Source organism: Notolepis coatsorum, assembly GCF_963971535.1.
Source record: "Notolepis coatsorum genome assembly, chromosome: 9".
NCBI lineage: Eukaryota > Metazoa > Chordata > Actinopteri > Aulopiformes > Paralepididae > Notolepis > Notolepis coatsorum.
The window spans coordinates 149,269,843-149,291,241 of record NC_140173.1 but is presented as its reverse complement, the minus strand read 5'-3'; the positions used below and the strand labels follow the sequence as shown (position 1 = coordinate 149,291,241).

General features: G+C 44.3%; 1 protein-coding gene across 1 annotated transcript in view; it reads left to right on the top strand.

Annotated features, from left to right (window-relative positions):
* The window catches only part of LOC311234808 (TRPM8 channel-associated factor homolog), a gene marked incomplete at both ends in the record, with an annotated part of 44,266 nt that extends 41,099 nt beyond the window's left edge, over positions 1–3,167 (top strand). Inside the window, 2 exons of the mRNA XM_084322052.1 lie at positions 44–157; positions 2,922–3,167. Of these exons, the coding sequence (XP_084178178.1) occupies positions 44–157; positions 2,922–3,167 (360 nt within the window). The remainder of the gene's footprint in view (positions 1–43; positions 158–2,921) is intronic.
* Between the last annotated feature and the right edge of the window lie 18,232 nt (positions 3,168–21,399).

Genomic DNA, 21,399 nt, shown 5'->3' with positions numbered 1-21,399 from the left:
TTGGTCCGTGTCACGCGTGGTGAATGTGATGTGTGCAACACAGGCACATGGAGCCTTGACGCTGGAGAAGAGGAAGAAACTAACCGAGGAGTACGTGGAGGGAGGCAGGAGACTCGACAGCTGGAGTGTGTGGACAGCCCTGGAGACCTACCTGCAGGTGATCAAAAGTTGACCTACTGTACATTCCGAAGGGGAAGAAAAAGTAGACTTAGTTCTTTTTTTTTTTGATCCACTTTTTCTCCCATTTTCTATATATTTTCTCCCATCCCAATTTCGTATATCATCCAATTCAACCCTCCCCTGTCACGAACGCTGTTTCTTGCCTCCCCACAAGCCGGCTGCAATGTGGACTAAGTCATACATAGCACAAGTCCCCTCCGGTACTTGAGGTAACAGCAGTCGCATCTTTTCACCTGCGCAGCTCGATCTCTCAGTGGCGAGGAGTAACGCGTGGGAGGCTCACGCTGCCCCCGACACTTCCTGATTCTACTGCGCAGGCGCACCAACCGACCTGTAGGAGTCGCTGTCCACAACGCCCGATCCCCACCCATCAGTTTCCCACCCCCTAATACGGCCAATGTGTATTAGTATGAACGACCAGCTAAACTGAAAGCAATGTGGAGCGCTGGGCTCGAGCAGGCGAGCCCAGCGTCTCCGTCATTCGTGGCGAGCGCCTTGCCCACTACGCCACCTAGCCGCCCAAAGTAGGCTTAGTTCTATGGTTAGAGGGATAGTTCAGATATTTTAAATCCTAGCTGTATACTATTGATTATGTTGATGGGGTCAAACTTCTGTCCGTACAAGCCGACTGGAGTTCACTGAACTCTTGTATACAGACAGGAGCTTGACCCCATTGACTTTGCATTAGTTTGGCTAACTAGCCAGAACTTGTATAAGCAGGGATCGTGCTGGGAAAGGATGCTACCATCGACAACATCATCGGTTATTAGGAAATAGGGCTAGCATAGGGCAGCTGGGTGGCGCAGCGGAGGTTGCGCTCGTCACCAATGCAAGAGGCTCCAGTCTCGAATCCGGGTGTCAGCATTGCTTGGGCCGGCCGTCATACTGGCTCAATTGGCAGAGTCAGCGGGTGGAAGTCGATGGGTGGTAATCTGGACGTTGTGGACAGCGACTCCTACAGGTCGGTTGGGGGACGCCTGCACAGCAGAGACAGGAAATGGCGGGGGTAGTGTGAGCCTCCCACACGTTACACCTCGCCAATGAGAGTCCGCGCTGGCAGGTGAAAAGATGTGACAGGCTGCCTCCTCGTGTACCGGAGGGGACACGTGATGCAAGGCTTCTATCCTCCCTACAACCGACCAGTGGGGGACATATGTGAGCAACGTTCAAGAGGGGGGAAACATAGAAACACGAAATTGGGATGGGAGAAAAATTGAAAACAAGGAGAAAAAGTGGATAAAAAAAGAGGAAATAAGGCTAGCGTTCCACCAATCAGAACTATCCCTTTAACCTAAATAACCAGTTAACGGTATGGGTTTGACCTACTTTAAACGGTATGGGTTTGACCTACCTTAAACGGTATGGGTTGGACCTACCTTAAACGGTATGGGTTGGACCTACCTTAAACGGTATGGGTTGGACCTACCTTTAACGGTATGGGTCAGATCTACCGTTAACGGTATGGGTCCCGACCTACCTTAAATGGTATGGGTCCCGACCTACCTTAAACGGTATGGGTTGGACCTAGCTTTAACAGTATGGGTCAGATCTACCTTTAACGGTATGGGTCAGATCTACCTTTAACGGTATGGGTTGGACCTACCTTTAACGGTATGGGTCAGATATACCTTTAACGGTATGGGTTGGACCTACCTTTAACGGTATGGGTCAGATATACCTTTAGCCCTCCTACACCTGCAGGCCCAAACATTTGTGATAGATTATCAAAGTACCTCATATTTGGTACCATTTTGAAGCCAACAACTAGGGCTTTCCAATGATATAAAATATGTGTATGATTATCATCAATATTATTTGTTATTATTATTCATATGTAGTTGCACTTGAACTTGTTGAACTTAAACTTGAAGATACAAATTTATTTTCAAGCACTTTCCTTACTTGGGATTAGAATAATTAGAGTATATGGAATGTAGACAATCTTGTTGGCACTATAGAACAGTTGACAGATTAGAAATAGCAACTGGTTCAAAAGTTATGAATGAATTAATTAAACTATATTAGATCATTATATTAGATTTTTACATAAAAATGTGCATGTGTGTGTTAAAATTCTTCTTCAAACTTACCCCGTTCTCTTACTAGAGCCTTGTCTTCCTCCATACTCTCTGCCTCAATATGAGCCTCTTGCCTGGGGGCAGGGGGTAGCCAGAGCCCTCTGGATCTCGACTTCCTTGTTGATAGCCACTGGTTAGCCAGCTGTCATCTCAACTTCCTTGTTGATAGCCACTGGTTAGCCAGCTGTCATCTCGACTTCCTTGTTGTTATGCCAGCTGTCATCCTCCGTTCTGGGTTGATACAAATGAAATATATTATATGTAGAATTAAAATGATCCAGTAATGAATCAACTAAATACAGCAATGTGGCTATTTCAAAACATTGCATTCGCTAAATAAATACATTGTCCGTAGTTGTTGTTGTATTATTATTATTATTATTATTATTATTATTATTATTATTAGTAGTAGTAGTAGTAGTAGTAGTAGTAGTAGTAGTAGTAGTAGTAGTAGTAGTAGTAGTAGTAGTAGTAGTAGTAGTAGTAGTAGTAGTAGTAGTAGTAGTTTTGACAGTGGTGGTAATTGAACCTTTTCACAACAACAATAATGCAATGTATTTATCATAATATTTGTAAACTTTGTCTATAGTTCACAAAAATAATCGTTAACAATACCTCTTACAAGTCTATCTTGCCCCCCCCCCCCCCCCCCCCCCTTCACAGCTCAAGGAGGAGTTTGGCTGGGAGTCCTTTAAGAAGGTGTTTGCTGCCTACCACAACATGACACGTGACATCCCCAACAACAACAAGGTCAAGATGAACCTGTACGCCGAGACCTTCTCCGAGGCTGTAGGGAGGAACCTGGTGGACTTCTTCAAGGCCTGGGGCTGGCCTATAGAGCCAGCTACTGAGGAGAGCCTGTCCAGCCTGCCTGCCTGGGGGGACCACCCCATGGTCCAGTATGGATGAAGGAAGAGAGACAAGAGAGAGATATACAGTATATACGGTAGAGACAACACTGGGCTTTTAGCAAATCCATCCCAGGGGATCCAAGTGGGACGGGGTTTTTGGTGATGAGGAATCTGTAGTTGTCCATTGTAAGAGTGATTTGACCACTGCTATTGACACAATGAATGAATATGTATAACCACTAACTGTGTGTGAGATATATATGCCACCTACTAGGGTAATTGCATGTTCACATTCATATTATATTTTATTACAGGGTATAAAACGGGCATTAAATGTGGGCCAGATAATCTTATTCGCTTTTTTCTTTGGCGTTCTATGCAATACATAGCTTTGAAAAAGTATAAAGTTAAAGTTAAAAAATGTTCATCTCACAAGGATATCACACCTGGACATTTCTTGGTTGTTCTTGTTATTTTTCTTGGTTATTTTCTGTTCAGGCATACATGATTGGATTGTTTACAAATCGCTAAAAGAATTATAATAAAGGAATTGCAATACTATTGTGTGTTGTGAGTTTGGATTGAATAACCTCTTGAACAAACTGTCTGTCATGGAACAAGTCCCTGGACTGGTCCTGTTCATGGCCGTAGCCAGCTATGAGGTGGTAACTATTTGTAACTACAAAATAATTTTTTTTATAGAAATATCTCAATATAAATGTACAGTCGGGAGTTTAAAATGTCCGGTAATGTCTGATGTTTGATGCACTCCACAGGTCCTGAAAAACAAACTTCAGACAGCTGAAAACAAATTAATGAGAGTAGTCCTTAAGCTACCTCCACGCACTCACCTAGGGCCAACTTTCTTTAGGCAACTAAACTGGCTTCCGTTCAATAAAAGGGTAATCCACATCAAATTAGGTCTCACACACAAGATAGTTCAAAATCCAGGTCCGAAATATCTATCCAATTACTTTAATCGATTCCGTGACAATCATTCATATTCCACTAGAAGGAGCAGTACGGATTTTATTCTACCAAAATGCAACTCATTAATGGGCACAAATACTTTTTTATATTCTGCGGCACTGGAGTGGAACAAGCTTCCAGTGGCCCTGAAAAACATCGAAGAGGGGGGAAGCTTTAGACGTGCCACAAAGAAATGGCTAGCCAGCGAAGTATAGAATAGCCACGTCTAGGAAGGAGAGGGTAGGGCGTGTTTTATGGGGTTGCTATATGTTTTATTACGATGCTCTATGTTTTTTATTATGATGATCTATGTTTTATTATGATGCTCTATGTTTTATTATGATGCTCTGTTTTATTATGATGCTCTATGTTTTTATGATGTCTGTCCATGTCCAAAATCAGGGACCATGATGGAAATAAGTGCTTGCACTTTCTCATGTTTTTATCCCTTGGATGCTGTCTTTTACTCCACAATAAAAACCAATCAATCAATCAATCAATCAATCAATCTATCTGGCTCTGTAGACCATCTACAGAAGCAGCCTAAGCTACAAAGAAACACGTTGAGTGTCATCCCGGTTCTGACCACCAGAAGACCAATCAATCACAATTACTCTCTATCACGTCCCATATGTAAATCGAACCTCATCAATGTCAGTGTTCAACCACAGACTGTCTCATGTTAGAGCGCTGAAACAAAAATCATTTCTGATAAATGAAAAAAATGGTGTACATTGTATGTTTTTAGTAGAGACATGGCTAGACAACATCACTGGTGTATAGCAACACTGATTGAGACCTGCCCTTCCAATTTTAAATTCTATCAATCAAACAGACAGAGTGGGAGGGGAGGAGGAATAGCAGCCATCATCTCCACTCAGTTTGTGTGCAGTGATATTGACCTGGGAGCATTTCCATCATTTGAATACCTTGCTATTGTATTGAAAACAGAACTGCCAGTAGTGTGTGACATTGTATCGACCACCAAAGTACTCACCACTCTTCATACAGGAATTTTCAGAACTCATAACGATCTGCATTACCAGGTATGATCGAATCATTCTTAATGGAGATCTAAACATTCATATCAACAAAAAGGATGACCCCAGGGGTTGCGAGTTTCTGAACCTACTGGACAGTTTTGGACTGATGCAACATGTTCACGAGGCCACCCACCAACATGGCAACACTCTGGACCTACTAATAACAACAGGGCTAAACATTGAGAATGTATCAGTACAACAAATTCCAATTTCTGACCATTATTGTGTGTTCTATGGTACAAGTCTAATCTTACATAGGACCAGAAGCGAATTCCTAGTTCACAGAAGGCTTCTGGACGCTAGAGCTGAAGCAAAATTCTCTAGTATGATGAAATCGTATGACCAATGCAGTGAATCCTCCTTAAATCAGATAGTGCAAAACTTCCACAGCACATTGTCAACAGTGTTAGATACTGTCGCCCCTCTGAAGGTTAAGAAGGTAAAAACTGATAGAATCTCTCCATGGCTAAATAACACCAATGTTAAAGATAACAAGAGAAAATGTAGGATAGCCGAGCGAAAATGGAGGAAATTCAAACTCACAGCTCACTGTAATTTATACAAAGACGCCATGGGCGCATACAATAAGGCAATACAACTTGCGAGAAAGGATTATTTTTCCAAAATGATCTCAGAAAATATGGGTAACTCCAGGGTACTTTTTTCCACCATCGACCGGCTGATTAACATGCCACGCCCCCCCATATACCGCAGCAGTCAGCCACAAAGTGTGAAGAGTTTGCAGTTTTCTTTAATGACAAGATATCTTTGATTGGAGCAAGCATTGTCTCTAATATAGATCTGGCTGAGAGTGGCAACCCACCTGAGATAACTATGGGGGGATTCACATGTATTACATTACCTGACCTCTGTAAGATTGTCTCTGAGTGTAATTCCGCCACCTCCTGCCTTGATCCTATACCAACAGAATTTCTCAAGCGGGTGTTCGATAGTGTCTCAAATCATGTCCTTGAAATCATAAATATGTCGCTTCAAACAGGCACTTTTCCAGATGCATTCAAAATGGCTGTAGTAAAACCACTACTAAAGAAAACAAACTTAGATGTAAACAAACTAAAAAGCTATAGGCCAATATCGAACCTTCCATTTATCAGCAAGATATTAGAAAAGATAGTCTCAGTACAAATAAACTCCTTTCTCAAAGATAATAACATCATGGAGGAATTACAATCAGGTTTCAGAACAAATCACAGCACTGAAACTGCCCTTACTAAAATAGTTAGCGACCTCAGGCTAAACTCCGATGCTGGCAAAGTCTCAATTCTTGTCCTAATTGGACCTTAGTGCAGCGTTCGATACGATTGACCATAATATCCTGATCAGTCGTCTTGAAAGACTGGTTGGTTTTTCCGGTCATGTACTAAATTGGCTCATAACATAAATTAAGGGGAGAAAGTTCTATGTTAAGCTTGGAGACAATGTATCCGAGAAACATGACAGCAACTTTGGAGTTGCACAAAGTAGCTGCCTTGGTCCATTACTCTTCTCGCTATACATGCTGCCCCTCCAGGGTGCGAACCATGGGGGAGCTGGGGGCTCCCCTATATGAGACATCAGCCCCCCCGAAAGCATGATTTGTGAATTTTTACAGTAGTACCATGTAGTACCATGTAGTACCCTGTAGTACCCATGTTATTTTTATTTAACCTTTATTTTACCAGGTAGTCACCCCCCCCCCCCCCCCCCCCCCAAAAGAAAAATAATGAGCTCCCCCGAAGACCATGGTATGGTTCGCACCATGTAGTGCCATGTAGTACCATGTAGTACCATGTAGTGCCATGTAGTACCATGTAGTATGTAGTACCATGTAGTACCATGTAGTACCCTGTAGTACCCATGTAGTACCCTGTAGTACCCTGTAGTGCCCTGTAGTGCCATGTAGTGCCATGTAGTGCCATGTAGTACCATGTAGTACCCTGTAGTATCCATGTTATTTTTATTTAACCTTTATTTTACCAGGTAGTCACTTGAGATCAAAGATCTCTTTTTCGAGCAAGACCTGGCCAAGTAGTACCCTGTAGTACCCTGTAGTACCCTGTAGTACCCTGTAGTACCATGTAGTACCATGTAGTATCCTGTAGTACCATGTAGTACCATGTAGTACCATGTAGTGCACTACATGGGAATTAGGAATAAGTTTAATGATTAACGCCCAATGTGACATATATGTAACATTTCAGATCTTTGCCATTAGGGGGCGCTATTTTGAAATGTGTTCTTTGTAGTCTATTTAGTCAGTCTTATGCCCCTCATAATTTTCCTTGAAGTAGAAATGGGTGTGGGTTCTAATGGGATATATATGCATTATGTATATTGTTTATTGTTATTTGCACTTACAAACATACATTCTGGAATAAAATAAGTAAAAGAAGAACAGTTAAAATGTGCAGGAAAGGTCAAAAAGCCCAAGGGTTTATAAGCGACCTCCCCTCTTAAACCTATAATAGGATAACTACACCGAAAATCCCCCCCCCCCCCCCCCCCCCCCACACACACACATTATGCACAAACACACATGCGCATATTCCTCTCTCATACACACAGATACATACAATACAGCATTATACAACAATTATAATGTTGAAAAAAATGTCTACTCACAAATACACATGGATACAGAATACGGATCTGTAGTTCTTTTTTAAGCTTGCTTTTAAATGTATAAAATGGAACATGTTTCTGTTCGATTTTGTACATCATTCCACATCACTGCACCTTGATAAACAATGAGAATTTGGCAACAGAGGTCCTACAGAAAGGAATGCATAAGTCATTATTTCTTGTGAGATGTGCATGATAATGAGAATTAAACTCAAAATAACTTTGAAAGAAGTTAGGTAAAGATGAAGGAAGACCAATTACTTTATACATAAGAACCCCTGTTTGGTACTTGTTGACCTCATAAATTGTGAGTAGTTACAGTTGTTTAAATAATTGTTTGGTTGGGGCTAAATAAGAAGAGTTGTGTATAGAAGTATATATGCATTATGTATATATAATATATAATATATATATATAATATATTGTGGCAATTCCAGGTGTAGGGGTGGCAGAATAAACAACACACAGACAGGTTGCAGTTCCCAAAATCATACTTCTTTATTTTCTACTAAATAATAATCGCTTTCTGGCATTAATCTGTCGGCCGGGCGGCGTCTCCGCTCTGTGGCCTCTCGCCTTGTGCTGCTACGGGAGACTGAGAGGGGGCTCCTCGGCTCCATTAAGTCCCCCCTCCTCAACAGGCGCACCGCGCCGTGATTCAATAATCACTCCTGATGATCCTCTAGCGACAGGTGCGTCCGGAAGCGGACGCCCAAATATGCGCAGCGCCCAGCCATTGGGTCGCTACGTAACGTCCTTCAATCACCAAGCCCAGGGGTGGCTTGGGGTTGCCACAATATGCATTATGATTATATAATTCTCATGTATTATGTATATCAGGCTGTCAAAGTTAACGCGGTATTAACGCGTTATCACCCAATTCTATTAACGCCACTATTTTTTTAACTCACGATTAACTTTTAAGAAAAAATATATATATATATTTTTTCTTTTTTTTTTACATTATTATTATTATTTTTTACTAGACTTCACTCAGGTGTATTATTGATGCTCTCATTGATACTATGTTTGTTTCTGAAGTGTGTGTGTGAGATATAGAGAGAGAGGGGGGTGAGAGAGATGAGGAAGGGGCAAGAGAGAAAGAGAGCTGGGAGAGTGTGTGTGTGAGAGAGAGAGGGGGGTGGTGTGATTAATCAGCCCTTGTGTGGGTGAATGTAACAAGTTCCTAACGTTTTCTTTCTCCTATTATTTCATGCACACTTTATTCATTGTTTTAAATTATTATTTTCTTTTAAGTTATTTTGTGCATCACTCTGTTTTGAATTTGATACAAATTTGCAATGCATGAGGGTCATCCTTTAGTTGACTCGCATGTTGATAAGAGTATTAAAACTTGGAACTTGATAAAGATCCGTTTAAGGTAGAAAAAAATTATAAATAAATAAATAAAATAAATTATTTGTGATTAATCGCGAGTTAACTATGGACGATAATGCGATTAATCGAGTTAAATATTTTAATCGATTGACAGCACTAGTATATATTATATATATATAATATATATATATATATATGAATTATGTTAATTATATAATTGTCATACATTATGTATATATATGCATTATGTATATATAATTCTCAGGTTATTAGCCCTTTTGGGGAAGAAAACCTCCCAGGAATCTAATATACATATATACATAATTCTACAGTATATTACAGTGTATACTGTATGTTACATAGTGTATACTGTATGTTACATGGTGTATGTTGTTTGTACTGATTTCTGAAGTTTTTCTAAGAAGAATGGTGTGTAGCTATTATTTTCTTTTTGTCTTAAACTGCCCTCTGCAGGAGACACGAGGTAGTGCACCTACTGTATGATCACTGACTTATCATGGAGCATTGTCATTGATTGATTGATTGATTGAAAACTTTATTAACAGATTGCAGAATGGGTACAGTACAGTACAGCTCAATACATACAATTGTTAAGGGGATGCAGACCAGAGAAAGACTTTCGTCCTGTACAAATGTACAGTTTTGCCTGTACAGTTGTACAGTGTCCCCCACCCACCCACCCCTCCTACCCAACCCCTCCCCCCCCCCCACCCACCCAACCACCTCCAATGTACAGTCCCCCCCCCCCCCCCACCCACTCAACGCCACCCCACCTACCCAACCTCCTCCAATGTACAGTTTCTACGTCAAATGTATATACTCTCTTTTCTGGACTCTTTTTGTATTGTATTTGCAAATCTGGTATGTCATAAATGTATAGATGTAGCAGTACTGTCTATCTGTATGTCGTGTATGTCATATATGTTATGATGAATTGAAAATGGGGGACCCTGATGTAAACAAGACGAAAGTCTTTCTCTGGTCTGCGTCCCCTTAACAATTATATGTATTGAGAGCTGTACTGTACTGTACCCATTCTGCAATCTGTTAATAAAGTTTTCAATCAATCAATCAATCAAGTCTTGCTTAAGTACAGTACATTCAATATCAAATACTTTCTCTACTTTTACTTAGGTAGAATCTTGAATGGAGGACTTTTACTTATAAATAAATATTGCAGTGATAGTCCAGTTGAGTTAATGGATGGAGGGGGGGGGGGGGGGGGGGCAGTCCGGTTCACAGTTATTGTTGTAATGGAGTGTAAGTGGGAGTTATAGTTATGTCACCGGCGGTTGGGGACGGGCGGTGCGAGGGGACGGGGGATGCGGGCGGCCTTGACCGCTCTGTGGAATCCACAAAAATTGCTACAAGCCAGCCGGATAGCTTTCTACTGAACGCACAGAGAGGAAACTGGTATCTATCTTCTTGTCTGACTCTGGATAAGATGGTAAGTTCATTTCCAATAATGTTGGCTTCTTCCTTTTAAACCCTTTGTCGTGTGGCAGGGAAAGGGTTGACCTATTGTATTGCCGCCGTGAAAGGGTTAACCTTTTTTAGTAACTATTTTCCTAGTGTTAGTGAATCACACAGCCACAGAACGAGATCTAGCATAGCAAACCTGCATCCTCCAAGGTGTAGAACAAAGATGGGACCGTGCTCATTTGCTCACAAAGGAGCACAGGAGTGGAATGAGTTGCCTTTGACCACCAAACAGATTGTGAACCTGTATAGTTTCAAGGTGAACGTTAGGAAATGGCTCCTAGAAAATGTCCCAGAGTAACTAAGGAAGGTTCTAGTTTTTAATGAAGTGTAGTTTTAGTGTGTCTGTAAATTTTGTATATTGTATTTGTATATTTTATTAATAATGTTGTATTTTACTTTTTAATTCTATTTTTAGCAATATACTGTAGGCTGATGGTAATATGTGTAATACATGTTTATGTAAATACCATGTGCTGCTGAGACCAAGGACCACAATGGAAATAAGTCTGTGACTTTTTTGTGCTATCCTTGATAATCTTAGGATGCATGACTTGTTGTAACATGTAATGTATTTTAACAATTGTCAAATAAACAAAAAAAGAAAAAAAAAACATTTGTTAGTGTGGTAGTGAAAGGGCTAAATAAAGGGAAGGCAGAGCTGTTCCCAGGACAGTTTCTTCACATTTCATGAAGATGTAACACTAGAAAGCGGGGATCTTTGATTAAACACCTGCTATCACAAGAATAGACGGTCAGAGTGACAAGCAACAGAAGATGGCCACAAACGATAGTACAAGTGATGAAGAGGGCGAAACGGAACATTTCATTGCCCTGGAATAAAAAAAAGTTTTACTTTTTAGTACTTGAGTACATTTAAAAGTAGTAACCTTTTGACTTTTACTCAAGTGTGTTTTTAGCCAGATACTCTGATGCAAGTAATGTTTTAAGTCAAGCCTGATGTCTCTTCCACCCCAGTCTCTTCCACACAGTGAGGCATACAGTTGAACAATGGGTATGGGATCGGTACTCGGTATCGGGACCGAAAAAGTCGGATCGGTACATTCCTCATTATAACACCAGGAATCATGTTAAAACTTGAGAGAGAGTTCACGCACTAAACCTGTTGAGATGAGGAACCGGTGCTGCTCAGATAAGAATAGAACCATAATAGTCATCAGAAAGGAAGGTACTGTTTTTTTAATATATTTAAATAGGGTCACCCTATTATTATTGGATTTTATTTTGTACTTTCTCATAATAATGTTTTCCTTCTTCCAGAGAAGGAGAATGAAGACCAAGTACAAGTATCTTCAAGTCTTTATCTTCTTCTGGATCGTGGCCCTCGTCTACATCGCAAACTTGAGCAACATTATATCAAGGTATAATAAAGATATAATAAAATATAATAAATAATTAAGGAATGAGGCTGCTTTCATATCTGGAGCATTCACCGGCGCCACCCTGTTGTTCCAATTGAAGTCTGGTCTGCTCCAAACTGCTCTCAGATCCACCTGTTTGACATTTACATTTAATCATTTAGCTGACGCTTTTATCCAAGGGCAGCTAAGGGTTAAGTGACATTGTTCATCCAACAGTGTCAAACTTAGGTGCATAGTAGTATAGACAGTGGTGCGTTATTGAAATCATCTGGGGTGACACGCACCACGTGCACGCGCGCTCCCGGCGCGTGCGCGCGCTCCCGCGAATGCGCATTTAATGTCCCCTCGCTTGGGCACAGACTAAAGACAGTGCCTAATTGCCTCTACGAATGGAATGTAACACGTCTTCACAACAAGGTTAGGTGTGAATGTGTCTGAGAACGTATTTAACACACCTGACGACCGGAGCTATTGATATGCAAATAGCGAGTGAGGTCCCACACCGTGCTACCCCGTCCCATGAACAACGCATGCCTGAGTATAGACATTAGGAGTGCAACGATGCATCGAAATGCATCGATCCTAATGTGACGATTCAACTACATCGATTTAAAAATGTTAGAATCGATTATAACCGAAAAAAATATATATATATATATATTTCTTTAAAAAAAATTTATTGACCTATAGTCCATTCATGCTGAGTGAATCAGTTCCCCCAGCCACATTTGTCTATTAAATTTTTTTTGGGGAATTAACTGATCGAATCGAATCGTGGTCAAATGAAGAGATTTCATGATGCATTGAATCGTTGCCTGAGGAATCGTAATCGAATTTAATCGTTGTGGGGTTGCATCGTTACACCCCTAATAGACATAATTAGCATAGTAGGTAGTAGTATAATACAAAGGTTAGTAATTCTCGTGCCAATTCTCCCTCCCCTCCCCTGATCATTGCTTGCATGTGCCCCCCACTGGCCGGTCGTAGGGAGGATAGAGGCCTTGCATCACATGTCCCCTCCGGTACACGAGGAGGCAGCCTGTCACTTCTTTTCACCTGCCAGCGCGGACTCTCATTGGCGAGGTGTAACGTGTGGGAGGCTCACACTACCATCGCCACTTCCTGTCTTTGCTGTGCAGGCGCCCTGACCGACCAACCAGACTACCACCCTTCGACTCCCCTCCCACTGACTCTGCCAATTGAGTTAGTATGACGGCCGGGCCCAAGCCGGAGGCAACGCTGACAGCCGGATTCGAGACCGGTGTCTCTTGCGTTGGTGACGAGCGCAATGTCCGCTGCGCCACCCAGACGCCTCTTAATATTCCATATTCATACCATCTTGTTGCGCGCTCCTGGCCACCTGCCTCAGTGCAGACACACACACACACACACAGACACACACACACAGACACACACGCACGCACACACACACACACACACACACACACACACACACACACACACACACACACACACACACACACACCCACACACACAGACACACACACACACACACACGTACGTACTGTATAGCCTTTGGTTTAGTTCTTATTTATTTATCCACTGTCATTTGCAGTGTTGGTGTAGTGCTTTTATTTATTTTCAAGCATCACGATGCCTCTTGAGGCACGACAGTAAATGTAAAACGTAATTTTTAATGAGACAAAGATTGAGACAAAATATTTGACAAAGAAACATTTATTATTATTATTATAATTATTTTATTCCAAGGATTTCTGTAGAATCGACGTGAACGCAATCACCACGATTCCTCCCGAATAAAGCCCTTAAGAACACGGCGCACACCAGTCTTTCCGACTTAAGACTGCTCTTCCGTGCTAGTAAATCCTGCTCTTAGCTACGAGCGAATCCCCGAGAAGGAACCGTTCGTGAATGCCAAAAATCGGCCCCGAAAAGGTCTTAAGTGGAGCTACGATGAAATGTGCTCTTAACATTTGTCTTAAGTCCGTTGAATGAGACCCATTGTCTGCACAAAAAAAATATGCCCAGCTCACTCACTGAGGAGTGAGTTATTCAACAAAATACAAGGTTTTTTCCACTGGGCATTTTTTAAATGTCAAATATTGTATGCTCACACAAATGTAATGTATGATGGTGACTTTACACTGCACCAGAAATAAAGGGTAGGTTCTCTTCAATCATGAAAGGTATAACACTTGATATTGACTCAACAAACTATCATTACACATGGGCAAAACAGAGTCCATTCTCTTCGGTTCAAATAACAAACTCAGCAAGACCGACGGCTTCTCGGTTACAGTGGGTGACAATATTGTCACACGGAAAGATGAAATTACCTACCTGGGTTCCATCCTAGAGGCAAATCTTTCCTGTGACAAAATGGCATCCAATGTAATAAAAAAAGTCAACCAACGAACTAGATTCTTGTACCGGATCTCCTCACTGGTAAACAAGAATACCCTGAAGACTCTGGCAGGAGCACTCATTCAAGGGTACTACGACTATGCTTGCACCTCATGGTACCAAAGCACCTCAAAGGCGCAAAAAACAAGATTACAAACATCACAAAACAAACTGGTCAGACTACTACTTGACCTTACCCCTAGAACCCACCTCACCCCTGCCCACTTTGACAACCTAGGATGGCTTAGAGTAGACGACAGAGTACAGCAACTTGCAATGGGCCTGGTCTACAAGATACACTATACGACTAAGGTACCCATGTACATGTCAAAATACTTCCCAAAGGTCAGTGAATACCACGACCACAACACCAGAGGAAGCTTAACAAATCATGTTAAACCCAGATTCGGCTCAAACAAGGGACTAAACACGTTTCGCAATTATGCCACATCAATGTGGAACGCCCTACCCAAAGCTGTAAAGGAATGTGAATGTGAATCTTAACAATTGTGTGTATTGAGCCATACTGTTACGAAGGATCAGATTAAACCGAATATATATGTTTATTGATTGATATATATTGCATAATATTTGTATATCGTTTGATATCCCTTGTATATTCCTTGTACATATACACGGAATATCCCTTTAGCCTAGTACAGACCATAATATTTCATTCTCCTATTGGACAGCGGTCCACAGGCGCCATGGCCATACCTTCAAGGTCTGGTTCAAAGTCACCGCCGGGGACATGCCTGGACATGAACGGTATTGCGCAAGGATACGAGACAGGAATAAAGCTGGTACTAGTTTGTTCATCTAAGCGTATAAATACGGTGCAGGTGAATACAGAATAACTAAAGTTGTAGCCTCACCCACGATACGACGTGCGGTGAAGTATGGCCTGTTTGGCCCCAAATAGAGCATTGAGACCGCGTGCGAATTAATAACTGAAGTGTCAGAGTTTAACGCTGTACCGTCGAGTTCAACCTATTCTATTAAGTCAGTAATAGTCTATTTGTGTATAGTGTATCGTGCGGCTAAAGTTCTACAGTGACCAGCATCACCAACGTTTCCTCGTATCAGCTAGAGTGCTTATCCAGGCTGGGCTGCTTACCATGGCGCTTTCACCCGAGGGGCCCTAGACGAGGACCGTGTGGATTATGTACACTGGATAACCTACCGATGACTGCATAGCCCTTTTCGGCTGGATTATATTTGCTTTTGGTCCTGTAATTAATGGAGCGGAGAATCGCCGACAACCACAAGTGTGTGGGATTTAACCTGTGAGGAGCCACGTCGAGTCTGACTCTCAGAAGTCTGAGGCCGGCTAGCTTTCTTCCATGTGGAGCTACATGCTACGGAGAACAGCTGTATTCGTCTGCGGATCAAGATCTTATTGCACCGTCTCCTGTACTCGGAGTCTCCTTATCATCGTTGACCCAGACTCTACTACCGACAAATCCTCTACCCTTGCTGGCTTACAACCGGGGGGACCCTACCAGTATCTCCCGCTATATTACTAGTGTACCATAGATATAATTCCCTAAGATTCAGGTTGTATGATTATCTCCTGCGTAATATGAGAATGGACATTCGTTATTGATTTGCCTACGCACATTCCTTTGCCTTATAAGCGCATCTAGAGTGAAGTAAAGTAAAGTATATTATGTACCTTTTGCTGCTAATAAATACTTAAATCCAGTTTTGTGTGGAACCGAGTTATTGTGGGGAAGTGTTCATCATTAGATACCTGTGTACTGTATGGCCAGTAGGAATGTACATAAGACGGTAGTGGTTTAATGATACCATACTTATCAATACAGTCAGGGAATTGTACCCCTCAGTTACAATTGGTCCTTCGAGCCGGAGGGTAATTAGCGTAATATTAATATAGTGGTATTAATATTGACATGGCCAATGATGAACACTCCACAAAACGGTTCTCCTAAAATAGACCGCCCGCAGCGTAGACGGCAGACACCTCAGTACTTAGAGGATTACGTTGCCAGTATACTACCTAGCTTTCTACAGACGGTAAACGCGGAAAAAGTAGATAGTAAAATTATGTCCGACCCTATCGACCAGGCTACCCCGCCAGTAGAGGCCCTAGTGGGTTCTAACGTAACTGACCAAGCTCACGGTGGGGACCAGGAGGGACCTGACATGACTTTACCCCCCGCCAAGACCGAAGAAGTAGTCCCCGGAGAGCTCCAGGATAAAGAAAGCCCTCCAGGGATGGAACTCGACCCACTACAAGAAGGGACGAGCACCCCAGAGATGGATCTCCTCGATTCGCCACAGGAGAACGGATCTCCAACGAGTACTACCAGGAGCGGATCACCTCAACCAGCGTCTTCCCCCAGCGAGGCGGACAAGATGCTGGCACAGGCCTTCCTCGCCAGCCTGGCAGCCTCAACCGAGCGCGATCGACTCCAAGCACAGACGCTTAGTGAGCGCGAACATTCTTCCATGGAAAGAGAACGCCTTCAAGCGCAGCAACGGAGTGAAGAAGACCGTATCCGGGCCGAAGCCCAGCGCGCCGCCGCCGAAGCCCAGCGCGCCGCTGCCGGTGCCCAAAGAGAAGCAGAGCGCGACCTCGCTCTCACCAAGCGCGAAGCCGAGCGCGACCGATTACAAGCGCAGATAATGGAGCAGCTGATTACCAGGGCAACCCCCCCTCCCTCCGCACGGGGCTCCAGGGCCTCGTCAAGACAAGGGTCAAGGGCACCCTCCCCTACCCGATCAAGCGACCCTGAGCCCGACCACCAGAGAGAGCCTATACCCCTCTCCGAACCCCTTCCCCGACCGGTCCAAGCGAGACCCAGCTACAGGGAAGAACCGGTCTACACCGCGGAGAGGCTAAATAGACGACTACAGGATCTAGATGACCTGCCAGAGGAAGAAGAAGAGGGAGAGGAGGAGAGTCAAGCCCAACAGCAGCACAGTACTCCACAGGACCAGGAGGTCCAGTACAGCCCAGGCTTTACCCCCGCGGCTCTGCGCTACAGACCCCCGACTCAATTCACGGGTGAGCTTGACGCACGACCAGCCCCGAGGAACAGCACCTGGGTACGCGGGCCATGGTACCCAGCAGGTACCAGCCCACCAAGACACGTAAGAGGAGACTCGCCTAGGAGGCCTCTCCTCCAACGCTCACCGATGTGCCAGCCATCCATGGCATCGTACATTGGCACACCGACGTTCCCGGACTTCACACACGAGAACAGAGCACAGTACACAGAGCTACGAATGTGCTTAGAGACAATGATGTCCGATGTAGCTGATGAACCGTACAAATATGCTATCCTACTAAAGCACCTCAAGGTGCCCCGAGCGCACAATATAGCGCTGGCATATGCCACCTCTACTACCCCATACACCGCGGCTCTAGCAGCACTCGACCAAAGATATGGACGCATATGGGACTACGTAATACAAGAGATAAGGAATATTGACCGTCTACCCCCAGCCACAGACAATCGCTCACTAGATGACCTGTCTATCAAGGTACAATCCCTGGTAGGGATGCTGGGGGCGCAAAAGGAAAAGGGTATTGTAACTGAGGGGTACAATTCCCTGACTGTATTACTAGATATGATACTTACTACCACTACCTTTGTACTTAATATTCGGCCACCCAGTACACGGCATAAATATATTATCATAAACACTCTCACGTAGATGAAACGGATCCAACACAAATGTACGAAGTCGAAACAGGTCTTTATTTCTACACAGCGATGGTGTGTAGAACAAGCACTTAATCACTTAATTACATTTATGAATTGAAATAGTATGCACTTTTATGGCAAAGAGTATTCGTCGGTATATCAATAGAGAATGTCCAATCTCTGAAGGCGCAGGTGGTAAATATACGACCTGGAATAGTTAAGGAATAACAGCAATGATACTTTAATGATTATATACTAGATACACTAGAGGGGGTTAATCCGGTCGCTTGTAAGCCGACAGGAGTAGGAGGGGGGGGGGGGTAGAATCCGGCTGCCTCGTCCGGCCAAGGGTATCCCAGGTGAACCCACTGTAGTGCCGTTCAATGCGCCGGCGATCCTTGGACCACAGATGAAAGCAGGTGGACTCTTTGTGGGCCGGCTCTCTCCGGTCCACGGGGGAGAGACGTGAAGCGACCTCGTCTTGCAGAGCGTCTCCTCACCTTGCGTCCTCTCCAGGGGGGGGGGTTCCAACACACGGCAGTGTCGGGGGTCTTTATCCATGGAATAATCAAAGTATACAAAGCATAATCCGTGCCTGGGAAGGCGGGCTGTCGTCGGTAGAATAATCCGGTATACAGGTCCACTCGCTCGTCGGCTCTGGGGCTCCTCGGGTGCAGCTTCACATGGGGTCAACCACCCTGGGTAAGCAGCCAGTTCTCTGCCCGAAACGATGGGGTACTGACTACGGTAGTATTCTCACCGCACGAAGCACTATATATTAACAGACTATTATTAGCTTAATAGACTACGTCCAACTCGACGATATAGTGCCAAATATGACTATTCAAATATTAATATACACGATGTCTCAATACCGATGGTAGGCGAACTTGGCCTTACTCCCACACGTGGCGTCGCGGGGAGGCTTTACGTCTGTGACTCTATTGGAGGGTAAGAAACTGGACTGAAAAGAAAGTCCTACTTTAGTAGCGCAGTATATATACGCACTATGAACAAATAGTCCCATTAGTGGTGCGGTAGCCAGATTCCTACGCGGAACTAGGACTTGTTCGTACATGTGGAGCGGTACGTTTGAACTGGGTCTGAGGGGTATGGCAGCCTGGCACCAAGGTCTCGACCAATAGTAGAATGGAGACTATTATGGGATGTTCAGTAGGCTAGAATGGATATTCAATGCATATTGTACAAGGAATATACAAGGGATATCAGGGAATATTAGAGAATATACAAATACAATTAAATATATATATATAAATAAATATATATATTCGGTTTAATCTGGCCCTTCACAACAGCCACCCCCTGAATAGGTCCCAGACCTAATCAGTTAAACAGAGACAGATTAATCGCGTTGTCTATTTACACATAAGGGTTTGCTGTAGGGGTCAGTCAACTTCACAAAGTCATAGGGTTGTAGGGTCATGGTCATCATCGATTGTGTCTGGGAGTCGAGGCAGTTCTATGAGCCTCGCCACGGGACGGGTGTAAGTGCGACCCTGGACGAGCACTTCAGCTGCTCGGACCTTGCCGTCGGCACCGGTGATCACTTTGCTTACGCGGCCGGCCGGCCACATAGCTCTGGGCAGTGATTGATCAATAATCATGACGACTGTTCCTTCTGTCAAATTGTCTCTCTCCTTTACCCACTTCTGGCGGGTCTGTAGAGACGGTAGGTAGTGCAGTAGGAAACTGTTCCAAAACTTGTCGGCTAATACTTGGCTGTACCTCCACATTCGTCGGCCGTTCGCTTCTTCAGGCCGGTACATTGTCTGGGGTAATGCAGGATCTAGCCGCCCCATCAGGAGTGTGTTGGGGGTAACTGGGTCGATATCCGCCACATCACTGGAGACATATCCGAGGGGCTTCGAGTTAAGTACTCCCTCAATCTCCGTGAGGACTGTCATTAGGACTTCTTCCGCCACAGTCTGGGCCCCAAGTACTGCGTACAGGGCTGTCTTTATGGAGCGCACTTCTCGTTCCCAAGTGCCACCGAAGTGGGGTGCGTTTGGGGGGTTGAATTGGAAATCAACCTGTGCTGGAGCGAGGTGGGTCTTAAGTTCTGGGCCCATAGCTTGGAAGCTCTCTCTCAGCTCTCTTTCGCCGCCTTTGAAGTTTGTCCCATGATCGGACAATAGGGTAGACGGTCTTCCTTTCCGTGACGTGAATCTTCGGAAGGCCATAAGGAATGAGTCTGTGCTCATGGTCGGGAGAAGCTCGATGTGTATCGCTCTGGTGGTCATGCATTTGAATACAATACCCCACCGCTTCTCGGTTCCTCTTCCTTTCTTTATGTGCAGCGGGCCAAAGCAGTCCATACCCGTTGAGTGGAATGGCTTGTCACCGATTCGGAGGCGACATGGAGGAAGGTCAGCCATCCTTGGTATGCTGGGCTGCGCGCGCCACTTGCGGCAGTCTAGACATGTTCGCTGGAAGCGTCGTACCGCCTCTCTTCCTTGTAGGATCCAGTAACGACGTCTGATTTCCGCGAAGACTCTTTCTGCTCCTGCGTGATGTACATCCTCATCGTATTTCTTTATAATCAGCTCTGTGACCTTGTGTCGGCTGTTCAATACGATCGGGTATTTAATGTCATCCGGTAGATTGGGGGCTCTGCGTAGGCGACCACCCACTCTGATGAGGGTATGAGCGTCGCTCTCGGGGGCCAGGTGAATTAATCTGCTGTCGGATGGGACGGGCTTTCCTCCCTGTAGACAGGCCAATTCATCGGGGAACGAGTCTCTCTGGGCTCGCTGCAGTAGAAGCAATTCTGCTTCCTCGTAGTTAGCTGCTGACATATCAGCGGGGGACTTGCACTCCGGGTGGTACCGCAGGAATGTTCTTTGTTGTGCACTCTCTATGGACGTGCAATCGTCTATGTTAGGGTCGGTGGAGGCTACGGTGCTCAATCCACAGAACACAGACTTCTTATTTTCCACCTCCTCTGGACTTGCTTCCCTCGGGATAGGCATGGGCCACTGTCCTTCCGGGAGTCTTAGGAATGCGGGGCCGTCACTGTAGACATTGCGACGGGTGAGGTCATCCAGGGGCATCCCCCGGGTGATGACGTCAGCTGGGTTCTGTTTTGTATCAACGTAGCGCCACTCTGTTTCTCCGGTTAACTCTTCGGTTAAGTCTTGAATCTCGGTGACTCTGACTCCCACGAAGACTTTGTACTTGCATGAGTCCGATTTGATCCAGGCGAGTACCGTCGTGGAATCTGACCACAGGATTGTTCTAGACACCGGTATGGTGAGCTCACGTTGGATGAGCGTGGCTAGGTGCGCTCCGGCTAGGGCTGCGCAGAGCTCTAGACGTGGGATAGATTGTTGCTTGCGTGGGGCTATTCTCGAGCGGGC